The sequence below is a fragment of the Nipponia nippon genome, unplaced genomic scaffold (assembly GCF_047370975.1).
Source record: "Nipponia nippon isolate SJK-2023a ecotype South Korea unplaced genomic scaffold, ASM4737097v1 scaffold_23, whole genome shotgun sequence".
NCBI classification, from domain to species: domain Eukaryota; kingdom Metazoa; phylum Chordata; class Aves; order Pelecaniformes; family Threskiornithidae; genus Nipponia; species Nipponia nippon.
In genome coordinates, this window is record NW_028262340.1 from 6,931,835 (window position 1) to 6,947,958 (window position 16,124).

The 16,124-nt window shown below is 50.0% G+C and overlaps 1 protein-coding gene across 2 annotated transcripts; it reads left to right on the forward strand.

Annotated features, from left to right (window-relative positions):
* The first annotated feature begins 116 nt into the window (after positions 1-116).
* ELOA (elongin A) lies at positions 117-16,049 on the forward strand. Of its 2 annotated transcripts, none has more exons than XM_087761069.1 (11): positions 117-336; positions 5,569-5,625; positions 6,265-6,383; positions 7,262-8,477; positions 9,788-9,902; positions 10,270-10,425; positions 10,878-10,975; positions 11,249-11,429; positions 11,974-12,085; positions 12,321-12,472; positions 13,059-16,049. In XM_087761069.1, the coding sequence occupies exons 1-11, from the start codon at positions 265-267 to the stop codon at positions 13,118-13,120; spliced, it is 2,340 nt and encodes a 779-aa protein (XP_087617195.1). In that variant the 5' UTR covers positions 117-264; the 3' UTR covers positions 13,121-16,049. The 2 variants fall into 2 exon arrangements, with proteins under 2 accessions (XP_087617195.1, XP_087617196.1); XM_087761070.1 differs by having other exon boundaries at positions 10,273-10,425.
* Positions 16,050-16,124: the final 75 nt, after the last annotated feature.

A 16,124-nucleotide genomic window follows, 5' to 3' on the forward strand; every position in this document is an offset into this window, starting at 1 on the left:
CCGGGGGGCGGCGATGGCGGCCGCGCTCCCCTCAGCAGCGCCCTGCCAGCACTCAAGATGGCGCTGCCCGCCGCCGCTGCCAGGCCCCAAGATGGCACCCGCCGGACTCTGCCCGCACCCGCCATGGCCGCCACCGACCGGGGCAACGGCAGCGCCGCTTCCGTTTCCTGCCCGCAGCCAAGATGGCGGCGGCGGTGAGGAAGCGCCGTGTGGCCAGCGGGCGGTGAAGCCGCTTCCGCCGCCGCGGCCTCTCCAGCATTAAAAATGGCGGAGTCGGTGCTGGAAGTTGTGGGCAAGCTGCAGTCGCGGCTGGCGGGCAGCTCGGAGCCCAAGAAGGTGACGGGGGCGGCGGCGCGGCCGGGGCTCCCCCTCCCCGGCGGGGGCGGCGCGGCGGGGCCGGTGGTCGGGAGGACCCGGGTCACCCCGCGGGGGGCCCGGGGAGCGGGCCCGGGCCTGCCCTCCCCTCCGCCGGGCTCCCCCCTTGAAGTTTCCTGCCCGGCCGCGGTCCGTGGGGCGAGGCGGGCGGCCGCGGGGCAGGCCCGGGGGGTTGTCCCCGGGGGATTCTCCCCGGTGGGAGCCCCCCGGGGCTGCTGCCAGCCCGGGCTGGGCTGCCAGGCCCCGGCTGCCCCACGGGAGGCCCGCTGCGGTGCGCCGGTGTCCTCCCATGGGCTTCCCCCCGTGGCACGCCGGTGGAGTGCGGTGTGAGAGGCGGGCGAGCGGGCAACTGGAGAACTTGCCGGAAGAGTCTTGCCCTGGTGACGTGTTCATGGTGGAAGAGCCGCGGTCCCCGGTGTGAGCCCCGGCGGGAGGTGACAGCGAGGCACAGCCCTGCCCTGGGACCAGGGACGGCCGGGACCGTGGCGAGGCCACCGTGATCGCTGGGGTGTTGGGGTCAGGGCGAGCAGTTGCCGAGTTTTAACTCAGCCGCTGGCGTGGGTTCCCCCTCTGGCCTTGGGGAAGTTGCTTGACGCCTCTCGCCCGGCTCCACAAGGGAACGTGTCTGCTGCCGAAATCTCCTGCCCACGGCGGCTGCCGTGTGCGCGCTGCCCTGATCCGCGCTTGTGCCCGACTCTGTTCGGTGACGTTTGGCTGCGTCTGTTGCTGACAGCAGCTCTCCTGCTGGGCAATGGGGTTCTGAGCTGGTTTTTTCAACTGAAATTTGGAATTAGGGCTGAGCTCAGGTGTGGCCTCGCCACATGCTGTTATCCCATTCTCTACGATGTTGTATTTTATAGGGGGAGCATCTGTTGTGACTCTTTACAGGTGTTCGGTTCATGTTTCACTTAATTCAGGTGAAAGACGAGGCAGTGAAGGCTGTGCAGCCACGCTGCACTCGGTTAATTTTGTTTATCTGAGGCAAACGCCTGCTTTCCAAGACCTCCCAGGAAGAAGGGTGGATTCTGAAGCGCTCAAGTGCTGACCCTTTGAAAGGGAGGCCCCCGTACCCAGCCCCAGCCTAGCTGGGGGCGAAGTGATGGGGGCGTCTGGTTCCTTTTCTCACCCTCTCAGCCAAGACCAGAGCAGGGTTTAACTGGCAGGGCCCCAGATGGAGCTGAGGAGTCGATTCCAGGGAGTCTTGGGCTCCGCGGTGCCGAGAGCACGCACGAGACTTCAAATATTGGCTGAGCACGCTGCGCGCGGAGGATTAGTGCTCCTGTTTCCTGACCCTTGTGTCAGCTTGGGGCAATAACTGCTTGTCTGTGTTTCTTGGGCGTTGTAAGTCTTCGGGCACTATTTGCATAGGCTGACTCTGTCTCCAGTAACCTTGCAGTGTTAAATCGTTTCTTTCTCTGTTGATCCTATGCAGTTTTGCAAGGGGAGGGAGAGGTGGTAAGCATTCGCAAGCCGTTACTAGCTAGGATAGTGACTTTAAACCTTTTCCCTTCCCCAGCAGAAAGGTCGCGTGGCCTATACTCTTTTTTTATTTCTGATACCTTTTCAATTATATCCTTGGAGGTGTTAGTGTTTCTAGGCTTGAATTTACTTGCCGTTGCGTTGTGTTGATAGATGGTGTGTCTTCTGAGTGCCTTCCTATGTCAGAAAATGGCTTTTGGCTCTTCTGCTAGAACTGTTTCCACTACAGTTCTGTAGCAGCTACAGCTTTACCCTCTCAGCAGGACAAATCCCCGGCACCTCTGGCCGCTACCCACGCGTTACACCATTTCCAGTCTTGGGTTTTCTTGCCTTGTCCTTTTGAAACATTTTATCAGTAATGTGAAAGAATAATATTTGCCCGGTATTGTGTACAACTCTATATTGCCTTGCTGAAAGGTGTTAAGTATTAATATTTTTGGGGGGTGAAAATCAGGCTGCTGGCACAGAACTGTGAAAATTTGGACGCTGCTGTAATGGTTTGGAAGTGGTCTTTTTTTTCCAGCAGACAAGATACAAACTCTGCTGCAGGACTGAAGGAAGAAAGAGGGTAAGGGAAACACGAACAAGAGGATGGGGCCAGGCTGTGCTGTAGTAATTTGATACTAACGTGCGTCCTTAGCACTGTAACGGCCTGGCTGCCGCCTTTTAGGAAAAGAAAACAATCCGCCCATAGTAAACAAGACTTCATTGGAGCTGGAACTAAGTGAAGTTTTAATGGTTTGTGGCTGGTTGACTGAAACTCTACCCTGTGCTGGGGTGTTGTGGAAGAGCTTTCTCGTACGTATTTCATCTGCTGTCTAGCAAGATACAAGCTTGTGTTTTCTGGTTTCTGCCTGGCTCCCTTTTTCTCGCAGGACTTGTAGGATCTCAGTTATTTGAGTTGAGCTGCCAGATTTGAGTCTGCTCGGCTGATTTCAGCTGAAGGCAGTGGGGTGTACTGCATCAGCTTGTTTCCGTAGGAAATACAGGTTAGTACACGTTCTTAAGCCTTGCTGCATCGGAGTTGTCTCACTTGGTGCATCCCATGCATGTGGAGCTGTGGTCCACAGAAGTTGCAAGCAAAGCGAGGTTTTGCTGTGCTGTACAAACACAGCTCCTGAATATATCCCTGCTCGGATATGGCCAGGCTGTGTGCCACTTGGATGGTGTCAATAAGCGCAGGTTTTGATATCTTAGATTGGCAGATAAGTGCATTACTGGTGACGCAGGTAACAAAAATGCCTCGTTTCCTGGCAGCATCATTTTGAGATTTTTATTACTTGGCTGGGAAGTCTGCTGAACTCAAATTGTGTTAACATCTCTAGTGAATGTGCAGGTGTAAAAGCTTGGTAAAGTGACACTTAGGCAAAGGTGTGTGGATGGTGGCCTCTCAGAAAGCCAGCACTTGCATTTTTTTTTTTTTTTTTTAGATGTGTGGAGGTTTCCAGCTGTTGACTGCAGTGGGTGTGGAATAAGCCAGTTCCCCGTGATATGTGCTCTGGATCAAATGTGTGGGTCCCCTGGCCTCAAACCGCACTTCCCTTGGCTGTACAAAATCCAGAGATGAGCCCCGTTGAGAATAGCGCTTTTCTCCTTGGAATTCAGCCTTGAAGGCAACAAAAAACTAAAGAGCAAAAAGAGCTGTGGAAGATGCTACAGTGGGGTGTAGCTAGGAAATCACTGGGAGGCTGTAAGGATGCCATAACGAGTTTTCTCTTGGTTCTTACTCTCACAGTGGGATTTTGTAACTCTGAAACAACCTCTCTAGGAAGGCAATCGGCTTACAGAGATGCTATTGTTTTAATATTGCCCTGTTTTACTCTTTTTCTATCTAGTACAAAATCCATCCTTCTTCCCCTCCCGTCCTGTCCTCTTCCAAAGAGGACCTTCATGCACACTAGTCCAAACTCCTGTGTTCCTGATGCCAGAAGGATCTTGGCCTTCCCGGCGGGATCCCGACCCATGAGCTGTGGCAGGCCGTGCCGCGGTGGTGTGAGGGGAGGCAGCGGAGGTGGGCTGTGTCTCTTCTGGTTTGATGGCTTTGATGGTCAGTGAGCTTGTCAAGCAGCGGTGCTGGCAAAGTAACAGCGGTTCTGAAAACTGAAAGGATGTTGGGATTTTTAGCTCAGCTGGCTGCTTTTTTTTTTTCTCTGCCCATCAGTTGAGGTAGGTGGTGGAGCACGATACCTGCCCCAGATCCCGTGAATCCCGGGGGAGACTCTACATTACTGTGAGCCCAGAGTTGCAGGGACAAGAGGGCTTGAAGACCTGGTTAGCTATGGTTACAGCACAGCTAGAACTATTGCATCCTCCTCATCGCCCCAGCTCAAGAGTGCTGAAACACACGGTGACTGTTGGTATCGGTGTTTCACTCTTCTAAAACAAACAAGAAACCCTAAACCTTCGGTCATGGCGATGAAGTCCTAAATATAATGGAGATGGGGCAGTGGTTTCTGGTGAACAGGAGCCGTCCTGTGGTTCTGCTTAAGCTAGATGAACTCTTCTCTCTCTGTTGAGGAGTATTTTCTCTCTGAAAGTAATAGCACTCTTCAAATGGGTTAAAAGGACTTATTTCCTTCAAAAGGAAGGAAACCTCTAAACCTCTTTGATCCTTGCATGGTGGAAGTGGGGGTGAGTGGAATAGCTTAGGCCGACAGTGCTAATTTGAGCATGAGCACAGTGGTTTAAAGAGAAGATCTGGATCAGGGACAGCCCTTTGTACGGCGTATAGCACAGCAGTGCTGAACAAAGCCTGGGCTGTATAGGGGCTATAATAATGGGAACGCTGACGAGGCTGGCCCATGGCTATAGCTGAGCTGCGGGAAGTAATGTCAGGGGCAGCGGTGCTGTCAGATGTGTGCTGCCACGTACCGTAACCAAAAAGTCGGTGGACATCTTGGTGAAGCGATGTCCCAAGCCACCTGGGTGGCAGAGGTACGAGTACGTCCCCTTCACCTGCGGCCCCTCACCGGGGTGCAAGTTAGAGAGGGCTCCTCTTCCCTCCCTGGCCCGCGGAGCAGCTGTACACACTGGCAGGGTCTCGCTTGGCAGCGTCCATGTAGAGGAACGCAACGTTTCTCACGGCTGTATGGCGAAGGGAAGGGAGAAGAGTGGGGCGAGAGGCAGTGGTTGGGGAAGGGATCAGCTGCCTTTTTAGTACAGACTGTAGCTGAGAGGAGAGAGCCTGTCAGCAGCACTGACAGTGCTGGGCCTGCAGGGGAGATACGCGTTCCCTCTTAGATCTTTAAGAGCATCTAGAAATCTTCCTTCCCTCAGTGTCTAGCTTGCAAAACTTCAGAAAGGACTCTTAGTATCTTTTTTTTTTTTTTTAACAAGTGATGCAATTCTCAGCACCACCTTCTGAGTCACAAGCTTCCGAGTCCTTTCTTCCACTTGCTGTGCAACAGAGTCGTGTGTCCGTGTTCCTGATGCTTTAAGCCAAAGCTAAGTTGCAGTCCTCTGTGAAGAAAGCATTAATATTTGAGTGTGTTTTAAGATTCTCAGGTGGGCCCTCGTAGGCAAAGAGGTGATAATTTCTTAACAGTTGGCCCTCGCGTTCAGCTTCTCGGGAGCTTGTTTTGAAGCAAGACAGCAGCCGTCTGCCACTTGGGTCTTTCTAACAAGCTCTCATGCAATGCAGCATTTGTGTCCTTTCTAATCACAGTATGTGGTTCCGTATGACAAGTCTGAACACTCTCCTCCTTGTCTCTGCAGCTGCTGAAAAGTCTGAAGAGGCTGTCTGAGTTGCCCATCACAGTTGACATTCTTGTGGTAAGAGCTGTGAAATCTCTCACGCTTTCATTGTGTCTGTCAAGTCACAGGGTAACTGCTGCAGAAATGCTGCTTTCCCCGCAATGGGGCGTGTTACCTCGGCCACCTGCTACGGCCTGGCGTCACAGGCGCGATTGTGATGAGGTTCTAGAGATTCCAGGCACGGGGAAGGAGTGTGTCAGAGCAAGTGTGAAGCCATGGAGGACGGTTTGTCATCCTGAGTTCTTCCAAAAGCTTAGCACTTGACTGGGATAGGAGAGTTGGAGCAGCTCCTAACGATAACCGAATCATCATGAAATTAGGAAGTGCTAATCCTTAAAATTATTAGTGACTTTTGTCTTCAAACTTACCAACACTCATGGTAAATACTAACTTAGTTTATTAATACAAATAATGAATGTTTGACTTAAGGCAGAGTTAAGTTGTCTTTGATTTACAGAACTGTAGTAAACGATATAATGGCCGCTGAAAACATAATATATTATATGTGATATCTTTGCTGTTAGACCAAGCAAGTTTATTTCTACCTAGCAGTGACAGGTAGCGGGTTCGCTTTATTCACTTTGTAGGAAGTTTAGCAAAGGTGAGAATGCTGACTGTTTTGCTAACATGAATTCATGTCTCGGCTCTCTCGTGAAGGAGACGGGTGTTGGGAAGACTGTGAACAGTTTACGGAAACACGAGCTTGTAGGAGACTTTGCGAAGAATCTGGTAGCCAGGTGGAAGAAGCTAGTGCCTGTCTCCCAAGAGGCAGACAGGTAAGTGAACCTGCTTGGTTACCTTGATGGATAAGCTTTTTTATACTTCTGCAGTAGAGATGATAAACTTCTCTGACCAAGGTAACAAAGTGAAGGCTCTGGAAAAACTTGTAACACAAGCGTGCTAACTCTGCACGGGGTTTTTGCCTTGTTTTGGCATAAACTTCCTGCCTCCGCTAGCTGCGGAGCGTTGGGTTGCTGATGGCTGTGGTTTTGCCTGAAAGTAGGGACCGATTTTCAAGAATCTGCAGTTTGATGAAGAGATTAACAGTAAAGGCCAGAAAAGTGCCTTTGATAAAGCAAGAGATGCAATCTGCTTGCTTCCTATTTTATGATGCTAAAAAGAGGAAGTTCTAGCCCAAGTAAAGGAAGTGGCTTGCTTCGAAAGAAGGCTTTTCTGTGCAAAAATACTATGGAAACTGAAAGTTAATGCTAGACAGCATGTTGTAGTAACAAAGCTGTGTTGAAACCCGTGACGAGATCTTTTAGATGTGGGTGATAAAGATCCAGTTATTCATGATAACTTCGATGGCTGTGGTATCCCTGCATGGTTAACTGGCGAACACGTTTCCCATAGGCACCACGCAGCCAGGAGTCTGTAGGCATGGAAAAGTGTACGCATCTGTCTCCGCTTCCAGTGAACTGTGAAGTCTCTAGTCCTAATAAAAATGCTTAATCAATTGCCGCACTAGAAATGCGGTTTCTAAATCCCTGAATGTTGCTGTGTCTGAGAGAATTCGTGGTGGTATTGCCACAAAACTACCAAAGACAACCTTAGCCTGCTCTAAGAGAGGTTCCCGTTCACATGGTCCGTGGGGAGTGGCTCTCTTCACATTGGGAAGTTTTAATCTAACTATTTTGTTTTCTTATCCCTTCAGAAATAACCTAGATTCTGAAGACCGTGACTACGAGAGGAGCAGCTCAAGCAAAAGACATCAAGAATCCTCCCTCAGAGAGGATGAGGAACCTGACCAGGAGTATTCAGAACCCTTCCAGCCGTCTTGCAGCCAGTCCTATAGCCCAGATCATAGGGAAAAGAAGTCCAAAAGGTATCCTAGGCCTGAGAGAGCCCATGAGACTTATGGCTATAGCGGCCATGAGGGGAAGGGTTGGGGCAGATCTTCCCCGGTGCTCTCTTCAGATCAGGAGTACTCTGACTATGGACAAGCTGCGTCACCTGAGCCAAGTGAGAGCCCTCAGGATATGTACGCAGACCCTTATGCCTCTGAGGAGCAGGAAGAACCGACGGTATTGCATCGGAAGGCCAGTAAAGGCCACAGCTTTCAGGAGAAGCTGGGAGGAGGCCAAGAGAGGAACCCCGGTGAGTTCTACGACAAAGGGAACATGAGTCGAAGCAAAGAGCACAAGTCTTCTCACAAGAAGCAGCGACTTGATGGCAGAGGGGAGGACAGGACCTCTGCCTTCAGCCCAGAACGATTGCACAAGACCTCTTTTAAAGAGCAGCTCCGAGAAGCCCCCATGGCAGGGGGCAGCAAGGAGAAGCAGAGGATGTCAGATGGCACCAAGAAGGAGAAGAACCGAGAAAGCGGCACCTCCCGAAAGGAGAAGCTGCACATGTTGCCACACTTGGAAGAGTCTTTGGACAACCATGTTAAGAAGCAAAAACATCGAGACTCTGAAAAAAGCAAATTGGAAAAGCCCAAGCTGAGCTTGGAGACCTCTAACACAGAGCGGGAGAAACGGAAAGCTGAGAGTGACTCGTCAAATAGGATTAAAGAAAAGGGGACTTCTGGGAGCTTAAAGTCTTCAGAGGGGAAGCGCAAAGTCTCCGACATGGACAAAAAATCGATGGGCTTTTCCTCAAATTTTGGGGAGGGGGAAGTGGAGGATGAATTTGAACAGCCTACAATGTCCTTTGAGTCGTACCTCAGCTACGACCAGCCCCAGAAAAAGAAAAAGAAAGTGGCCAAACCCTCTGTGTCCACTGGGGAGAAAGAGCGAGGGCACAGCAAACAGAACGGATCCAAAGCCAGTACCAACAGCCCAAGCTCGAGTAGGAAAAGTCCAAGCCACAAGCGAACAAGTGAGAAAAAGGCAGAGAAGAACCTACCAGAGCCTCCTAAACCAAAGAGGGTAAGGTTTTGGAGATCTGAAAGTGAACAAAGAAGGTGGGATCAGCTGCTCTGGGTCCTCTGCCGTCTGGGGCTTATTAGTTTTCCCCTCGGAGGTGCTGGGCTGTGTTCTGCATCGGGTTGTGCTTGCGGTGTCTCGTTGCTATCTAGGTCTGTGACTCCTGGTTCCTGCTGGGAGGCACCGTGTGTTTCATACGCCCTACGCCACAGGCATCGCTTTGTGCTGTTAGAGTGGAATTCTGCTGGAAAAGGGGGGGGGGGGGAGAAATGCAACAGACAAAACCCTCTTTTATTCAAAAATGGGGAGAGTAAGAAGGAAACACCTAAATAATTGTATGAAAACATATTGGACATGATACGGTTGTTAAGCATGCAAAGTATCTTTAGATGTGAGTCAACTTAGAATCCTGCGTAATATGCAGTGCATCTCCACCTGCTAGCAAGGTTCCCATGTCTCAAGTATTTATGCTTCTCTGAAATTGACCTTTTTTATTTTTTTTCTTTATCAGTACTGAAGTTTTGTTAACTAAATCTGTTGGTCTCCAGAAATGGGTGAGAAATGGGAGAACTGGTGTTACAATGCAGCTTATTCTGGAAGACAGGCCTTCTTTTGTGAAAGCATGAAAAATGAGCAATGTTTCTGTATAAATTCATTACCCCATGGGTGCCAGGGTTGGGTATAGAAATAAGGGACTGATGTGTAAAACCTTGACTGCTTAATCTTTTTACTCAACTTGAAACACTTTGTTCTTCAAAAAGTGTTTTTGTTAGCAGCCTTTTAAAATCCTGCTATGCTATTCATTGTAATAAGTGCCTCATATCGAAGTTTTAGATGTCTCCCAGTTGGTGAGGTTCCCCTCTCCACCACCATGGAGTTTGTTGCAGGAGGTGGGGAGGAGGAGAAGAGGCAGAACAGGTAAAGGAGTGTTGGAGATCAAGGCAATGTTTCTGCCAGCTTTCTCTTCTGTTTTTTTCTCTAGTTCTTTGCATTGTTAATCTGACTTGGGTTCCTGCCAGAGGCCTTTGGCACTGAACCTAGTAGGTTAAAGATGTGGATGGCTCTTACTGGAGGGTGCTGAGTGATTCAGATCCTGAATTTTGGCTTCTTTGTATTGACAGCCTAGACAGAGCCACAGTAATGTGGCAGAAGCACAGGCTCCCTCTGAGGCTATTTCCTGGTGCAAGCTGGCCAGCACTGAATGTCTTATTCAAAATATCGGACAAAATGCAGTTCAGTGCTGTTTGTACACTGGCAGGATGTAACGTTCTCCTTATTCTCGTCTTATGGGCACGCACGTTCTCTCCTTCCAGATACTTTTAGATGTGGTACCAACGTTACCAGACATCCCACTGCCGCCGATTCAGGCCACCTACCGCCCTCTTCCTTCGATCGAGTCCATTACCTGCTCCCAGACAAAAAGGAAAGGTATGTTGGGTGGGAAAATAGGTCTGAAATGGGCTGCAGCCATTGTTTGTGGGAGGAAGTGGATGGTGGCTGGGTTCAGGTCTTCCTGTTGGGGTCTGGTGTCCTGCCTCTAATGGCCAGAGCCCGGGTTTCAGAAAAAGGGGGCTTCTTTCCCCTGTGCTCTAGCAGAAATGAGGAAGATCCTTTGCTGATCCTTCTTGAGGCTTGGGCTTTGGACTTGCCCTTCCTGAACTAGGTTGCAGGTCTCTTAGGGAAGACTTGGGGCCCTTTAGGTTGCTTCTGGGTGACTCTCTCCTGTGCCGTTCATCAGGGTGGGCTCTTCTTCTTTCCTCTGCTCCCTCCTTACTCCAAGTCTTTCTCTTTGCAGCAGTGTCCTCGCCAGTTGAAGAGAGTGAAGCAGGTTTTACAGGCCGTCGGTTGAATTCAAAGATGCAAGTGTATTCAGGCTCTAAAACTGCCTACCTCCCAAAGATGATGTCTCTGTATCAGCAATGTATCAGAGTCCTCAGTAACAATATTGACTGTAAGTACCTTTCCTCATCTGTCTTAAAGTCGTGTTGCCATGCAGATAATTCGAAAGTCTTGGTAACTGGTTTGTATATATCCCAGCAGCATCTGGCTTGGAGCATGCGAACAGTTAGTTGCCCCTTGTCACAAGGCAAGCTAATTAATGTGGGACAGATCTCACTGAAAGCCCAGGTGCTGCAGGAATTGGCACCCGGCATGCTTTCAGGGAGTGCTAAAGCACTGGAAAAGGTGGTAAACGGAGCCTTGCGCAGGCACTTCTTAACTTGGAGATACTGGTGCCTGATGGCCTGCTAGAGCTGTTGCACCTGCCGTTCCTTTCTCCTTCCCCTCATATTGCGTAGTGGCGTGCAGCACTGCTGGTTTTTCCACTGCATTTCACGGTGTCGAGCCCTTTCCTTGGCAAGGAAGGAGCAGGATAAATACTCTGTGCACCTTGCTTCCCTCTAGCAATCTATGAAGTGGGCGGTGTCCCTTTCTCAGTGCTGGAGCCCGTGTTGGAGAGATGCACCCCAGAGCAGCTGTATCGCATTGAGGAGTGTAATCATGTGAGTGCCTCGGCCTGGGGAAGGGATGGTGACGTGCGGGAGTGATGTTCTATCCTCATCTGCAATAGCAGGATAGTAAAGAACAACACTCTTTATAACAAGAGGTGGCTTTTCCTAGTCCCGACTTCCCGGATTCGCCATCTGTCCATCTCTTGCTGCAAGTTGGCCCCTAAGCTGTCTTGTCCTCTGTCATGTTCCAGTGACGCTGGTGCTGAGGGAGAGGGGAGTGAAGGTGTCAGGAGGGATCCCAGCTCTCACGTGGGTTTGTTTCAGGTCCTCATTGAGGATACGGATCAACTGTGGCACAATCACTGTCTCCGAGACTTCAAGAACGAGAAGCCAGAAGAGTTTGAGTCCTGGCGGGAGATGTACCTTCGACTTCACGATGCACGAGAGCAGCGGCTGCTCATGTTAGCACGGAACATCGGCTCAGCTCATGCCAACAAACCCAAAGGTAAAGTAGGGCTGAATGATCAGAGAGGGGTCTGGAAATTCTGCCTAGGGGGATGTCTTTGTGGGGGAAAGGTCTTTCGGAATGGCTGGTTTAAATCTGGTCCAATTTAGGAGTTGCTTAACTCTCTGTTCTTTGTGGTGGCCTTTGCTTAATGGCTTAGCAGGCTCTAGATTTCATCCACAGTGTTTCTGATGCAGACTAGACAGCAGTATTTTATAGCAAGGACGTGTAGCGCTGCAGACGCACCTCCTGTTCTGCTAGAGTGGCTTCTCCATGTTGGGGTTGAAGAATACCGAGGTGGAGGGGAGCACTCCTGCTCTTTCGGTGAACATAATGAGAACTACTGACCTGATCAGTCGTATTTCTCACAGCCCATGTTGTGACTGCAAGAGGTTCAGACCTTTAGGGAGGAGGCTATCGCCTGAGCTTTGAAATGGATGGACTGGGGAGAGGTGGCTGGAGCTTGCTGTAATAAGACAAGCACTGAGGAGCCTCCTTTATAATAAGCTGGATCTAAGCAGTGTTTCCCTCTGGTCTCCTACAGGTAGAGTGGCGAAAATGGCATTTGTGAACTCCGCAGCAAAGCCCCCTCGGGATGTACGAAGGAGGCAAGAGAAGTTTGGAACTGGAGGACCTCTTCTGCCAGAGAAGACCAAGTGAGTGTTTCTCAGTAGCGCTTGCTGTTCAGGGCCTCTTTTCCTGTGGGCTCCTGCCAGCTTCCCCCTGAAGCTCTGCGCCCTGGCAGGAGGGGATGCTGTGTGTCCAGGAGGTCCTTTTGCAGTGAAACTTTTAACAGTCGCGCTGCTTTTAAAAAATGTGGCTTGTGTTTGAAGAATTATATCAAACCACGGTGACTCCTTTACTGAAATGTCTGTCCCGTCTCTGTTTCAGAATAAAACCGGTCCTGTACACATCTAGCAAAAGTCACACTCGTGTGAGTGAGGAGCAGTCCTATGATGGGCCCAGCACCAGCAGTGCCCATTCTGTCCCATCTTCAGGTAGCACCTTCTCCTCCTACGACCCCAGGAAACCACCAGTGAAGAGTAAGTACAAACTGCACAACATCCGGGTGGTCTCCTAGAGCTCCTCCTTTACAAACACACGAATCTGCTGCTTCAGCACGAAGAGAAATCCAGGCTATGCAGGAGGGTTGATGTTGGTGGCCTCTCTCCTCTCCCTAAGGAGAGGGTGAAGGTTGTTCAAACTTCTTGTACAAGAAAAAGCACAGGGAAGTATCCGATTCACCTGCCTGCTCGCTGCTGACTGCGTCAGCCTGTCCCAATGGTACTAATGAGGCAAAACCCCTGCCTTTTCCCTCCTGCTGTCCTTCTGTGTCTGTCCAGCTGTTTGGAACAATGAAACTGTAGAGTGGCTCCCTTGGGAAGGAAGCAGGGGGAGTTTCACCAGAGATCTGTGTTCTTGCAGTGCAGAAAGCAGAGTGGGCTCTCCTTGGTCTGTGACCTAAAAATACGATAGGCCATGATCAGACAGCACGCGCTTACGCCTGCCTTGCGTCTGCTTTGCCAGGGCTGAGCTTTGAATTGCTCCCTGCTTTCGTAGTCTGTGACTGCTGCGTTTAATGTGTAGGTTTTTTGTTTGATTTGGCTCTTTTTTCTTTCTCTGTTGCAGAAATTGCACCCATGATGGCAAAGACTATCAAAGCTTTCAAAAACAGGTTCTCTCGGAGATAAGTTTGCAGTGCAGATCTGGGACTTTCCCTCTCGTGGGGAGTGGCACTGGAGGGGAAGAAGGTACCCAAACAGCCCTTTTCTTTGAACTCTTTGGAGGCTGCAGCTGCTGGGAGAAGCTTCGATCTGCACAAGACGACAGCACAGTATTTTATCTTTTATTCTGGTCCCTTTCTCAGTGTCAAGCCCCCCTCTTTTCCCCCTGCCCTTAACATCCTGTTTCTGGCTTTGTCATCTTTCGAAAGAAGGGTGTACAGAATCTCCCGACACGAGAAAATGTGAAGTCTTGGCACCTGCTGAGAGTGGAAGATCCAGAGACTATTTACTATTTAACCTTTTAATAAATTATAAAATGGTTTTAATTAATATTTTGCCCCTCTGTCCCACTGGTATTATTTATGTTGCTCCCAGTAGTCTCCCCCCTCCCAATCCAGTACAAGGGCCAGCCTTTCTCTGACTGGAGCTGGCAGGAATCCATCTGTCTGAGTGGACACTGGGTGTCACGGGAGTCTTTCCTCATGATCTGGTACCTGCTGGGCCCAAAGTCCCACCTGGACTTGCAGACAGGTAGGACTGGTGGCCCATCTGCTCATCGATCCTTTGGCAAGCGCATCACGTCCTGAGGCTTTGCTCTCTACTCGTGTATGTTAATAAAATCTTAGCACTCAACCTTCTCTCTGCTGTTACTGTAGATCTTGTACAGATGCTTATGTTGTTGTGCAGGGATGCCAAGAGCCATTGGGGACTTTTTCTCTGCTGCTGTTGTTCTTCTGCTGGATACTGGGAATAAAACTACAAGGGGTTTCGGGAGAAATTTTACTGTGCACCAAGTCAGATTTTAACTTTTTTTTTTGAGAGAGAGAGGGGGCTTTGCCTCTGAAATGAAAAACAGTTTTTAAATATCAATGAAGGCATCGGTTTGCCTCTTTTAATGGAAAGAAGGAATATTTTTATCTTGTTTTCTGTGTGGAATTGGGAAGGATTTATTTCCAGTTTGGAAGCTGGTGCTTAAATCCTGTCTTTTCCCTGTATGTCTTCCTCTGCCTGCTCTTTGGAAAAAGCAAGGATTTTTAGTCTTTGAACCTGAAACCGCTTGACTGGGGTTGGAGGAAAGTGAATAATGGAATGTGGTTTGTTTTTAATGAGTGCATACTTCATAGCAGGAGTTCAAAAAGCTCGGCTGTACTTGGTGTCTGAGGAACTGGAGCTCTGGAAGGAAAGGGTGCGTGATGTGAGCCAGCGGACCAGCTGGGTTGGTGGAAGTGCGAGGAGGTGCCCTGGAGCACAGCTCCTCTGCAGAGGCCAGGAGCCCGAGTGCTGCGTGAGGTGTGTGATTTCGGGTGGATTCGCTGAGGCCGCAGCAGGGAGCGGGGAGCCGGACACAACCAGGCACTCGCTATTAAATGTGAAGCCTTGTGGTGAACGTTTCCACTTGTGGGTTACGTCTGCCTCAAAAGCAAACTTACCCAGAGATGGTGCAAGCAGAGGATGGAGCTGGTTAGAGCCAGGCCACGTGGCGAGGGAGACGGCCTCTGTTAGCGCTCAGAGGCCTGACTGGATCGGGAAGGGGAGAGGTTCTCCCATTCCAAGCCATATTTGCTGCCCTAGGACTTTGCTGTCTAGGTGGAAAAGGTGCCGGTAGTGGATGCTGTTGGTGGCAGCTTTTGAGAAGCTGTGCTGCTAGCTTTCTGTGGCTGCCAAATCCTGAACCGGTGGAGCTGTCTGTGCATGCTGACCGGGGGAAGCCTTGCTGTGAAGAGCCCTCCCTGGAGGGCTCTAGAAAAATCCCTGTATGCTTCTGGTTTCTGTTGATTTTGATTTTTTTCTTTTTCTCCTTTTTTTTTTTTTTTAAAATTTTAAACCATTCTGAACACCTGTCTCTTGTTTATTTGGTCTGTTCTTTTCTTATTTTGAAGGTCTTGGAAAAATGTTCTCAGACTCTCATGTGCTGTAAGTTTGTTACAGTCCCAGATGCTTTAATGTTACCGTGCAGCATTTCAGTGTGTGTTGTGCTGTAAAATAATGGCTCCTTACTCTTGCATTTTTGCTGTATTTAATTTTGCTGTATTTTTAATTAGATAACAATATATTATCTTCTGCTGACCGTTGTGCTACCATTTATTTCTCCTCTGTACTTGGGGCAGGGGCAGAGGGGAGGGAAGCAGAGCCTGGCATGGTGTTCAGGCCCCGATGGAGCCTTGAGCAAAGGATCTGGGGGAGGCCCGAGAACAATCTTGGGCACCGCTCAACTGCCACTTAATTAACGCTACAGCCAGATACTCAGCTGCGGGTATTGCCCAAAGCATCGCTGTTATGGGGTGATGTACCTTCCCTCGCGGAGCAGCCTCTTTGCTCTAGGCTTTGCTGACTGTGTCTGCGTTTTAGGTTAGCTGGACTGCGGGGAGGGGGGTATGGAGAGGATCAGACGTGACACTGTGTCCGCATTGACTCTGCTGAGCGGGTCCCGCTGGTACTGGGCCCGCTGCCCACTGCTCTCCGTTCTCTCCCTCTTGCTCAGCTGCTAAAACCGCACAGCTGGAAGAGGTGGGCACCAGCCCTCAGCGGGGAAGAGAGGAGGGTTACTCCATGAGACACAAACTAAGCAAAGTCTAGGGTAAAAGCGCTTGCTCCGCTGCCAGCCTGCCGGTGCCCGGGGCCTTACACTTGTGCAATTTTTCTGTGCTACACTACAGACGAAGGAACTGAGCAGAGCTGCCTCTTCCCCCTTTGCCGCCCCGCTGGTGGTGGGATAAGTAACGTGGGCAGGAGGGGGAGTGACCTTGACTTGCATTTGTATTTTGGTCCCTAACTGTGTATATACAATTTTCTATGTTCCTTTTTTTTTTTTTGTGGTAACTAAGATGAATATTTTAATTAGATAAGTTATATGAAAAGAGGAAAAATCATGTCTCAATAAAAGCCAAACACTGGACCCTGTCTGCTTGTTCTTTTCTGTCTCTGAGCCATGACTGTGAAATTATCGTTAGCACATTTAATGTGGGGATCC

Bases quoted from the DNA above. Each gene is read 5' to 3' on its own strand.
- ELOA (XM_087761069.1), top strand. From the start codon at position 265: ATGGCGGAGTCGGTGCTGGAAGTTGTGGGCAAGCTGCAGTCGCGGCTG. The intron at 8,478-9,787 runs GTAAGGTTTTGG...CTCTCCTTCCAG, and splicing joins AGCCTCCTAAACCAAAGAGG to ATACTTTTAGATGTGGTACC. The intron at 11,430-11,973 runs GTAAAGTAGGGC...GGTCTCCTACAG, and splicing joins TCATGCCAACAAACCCAAAG to GTAGAGTGGCGAAAATGGCA.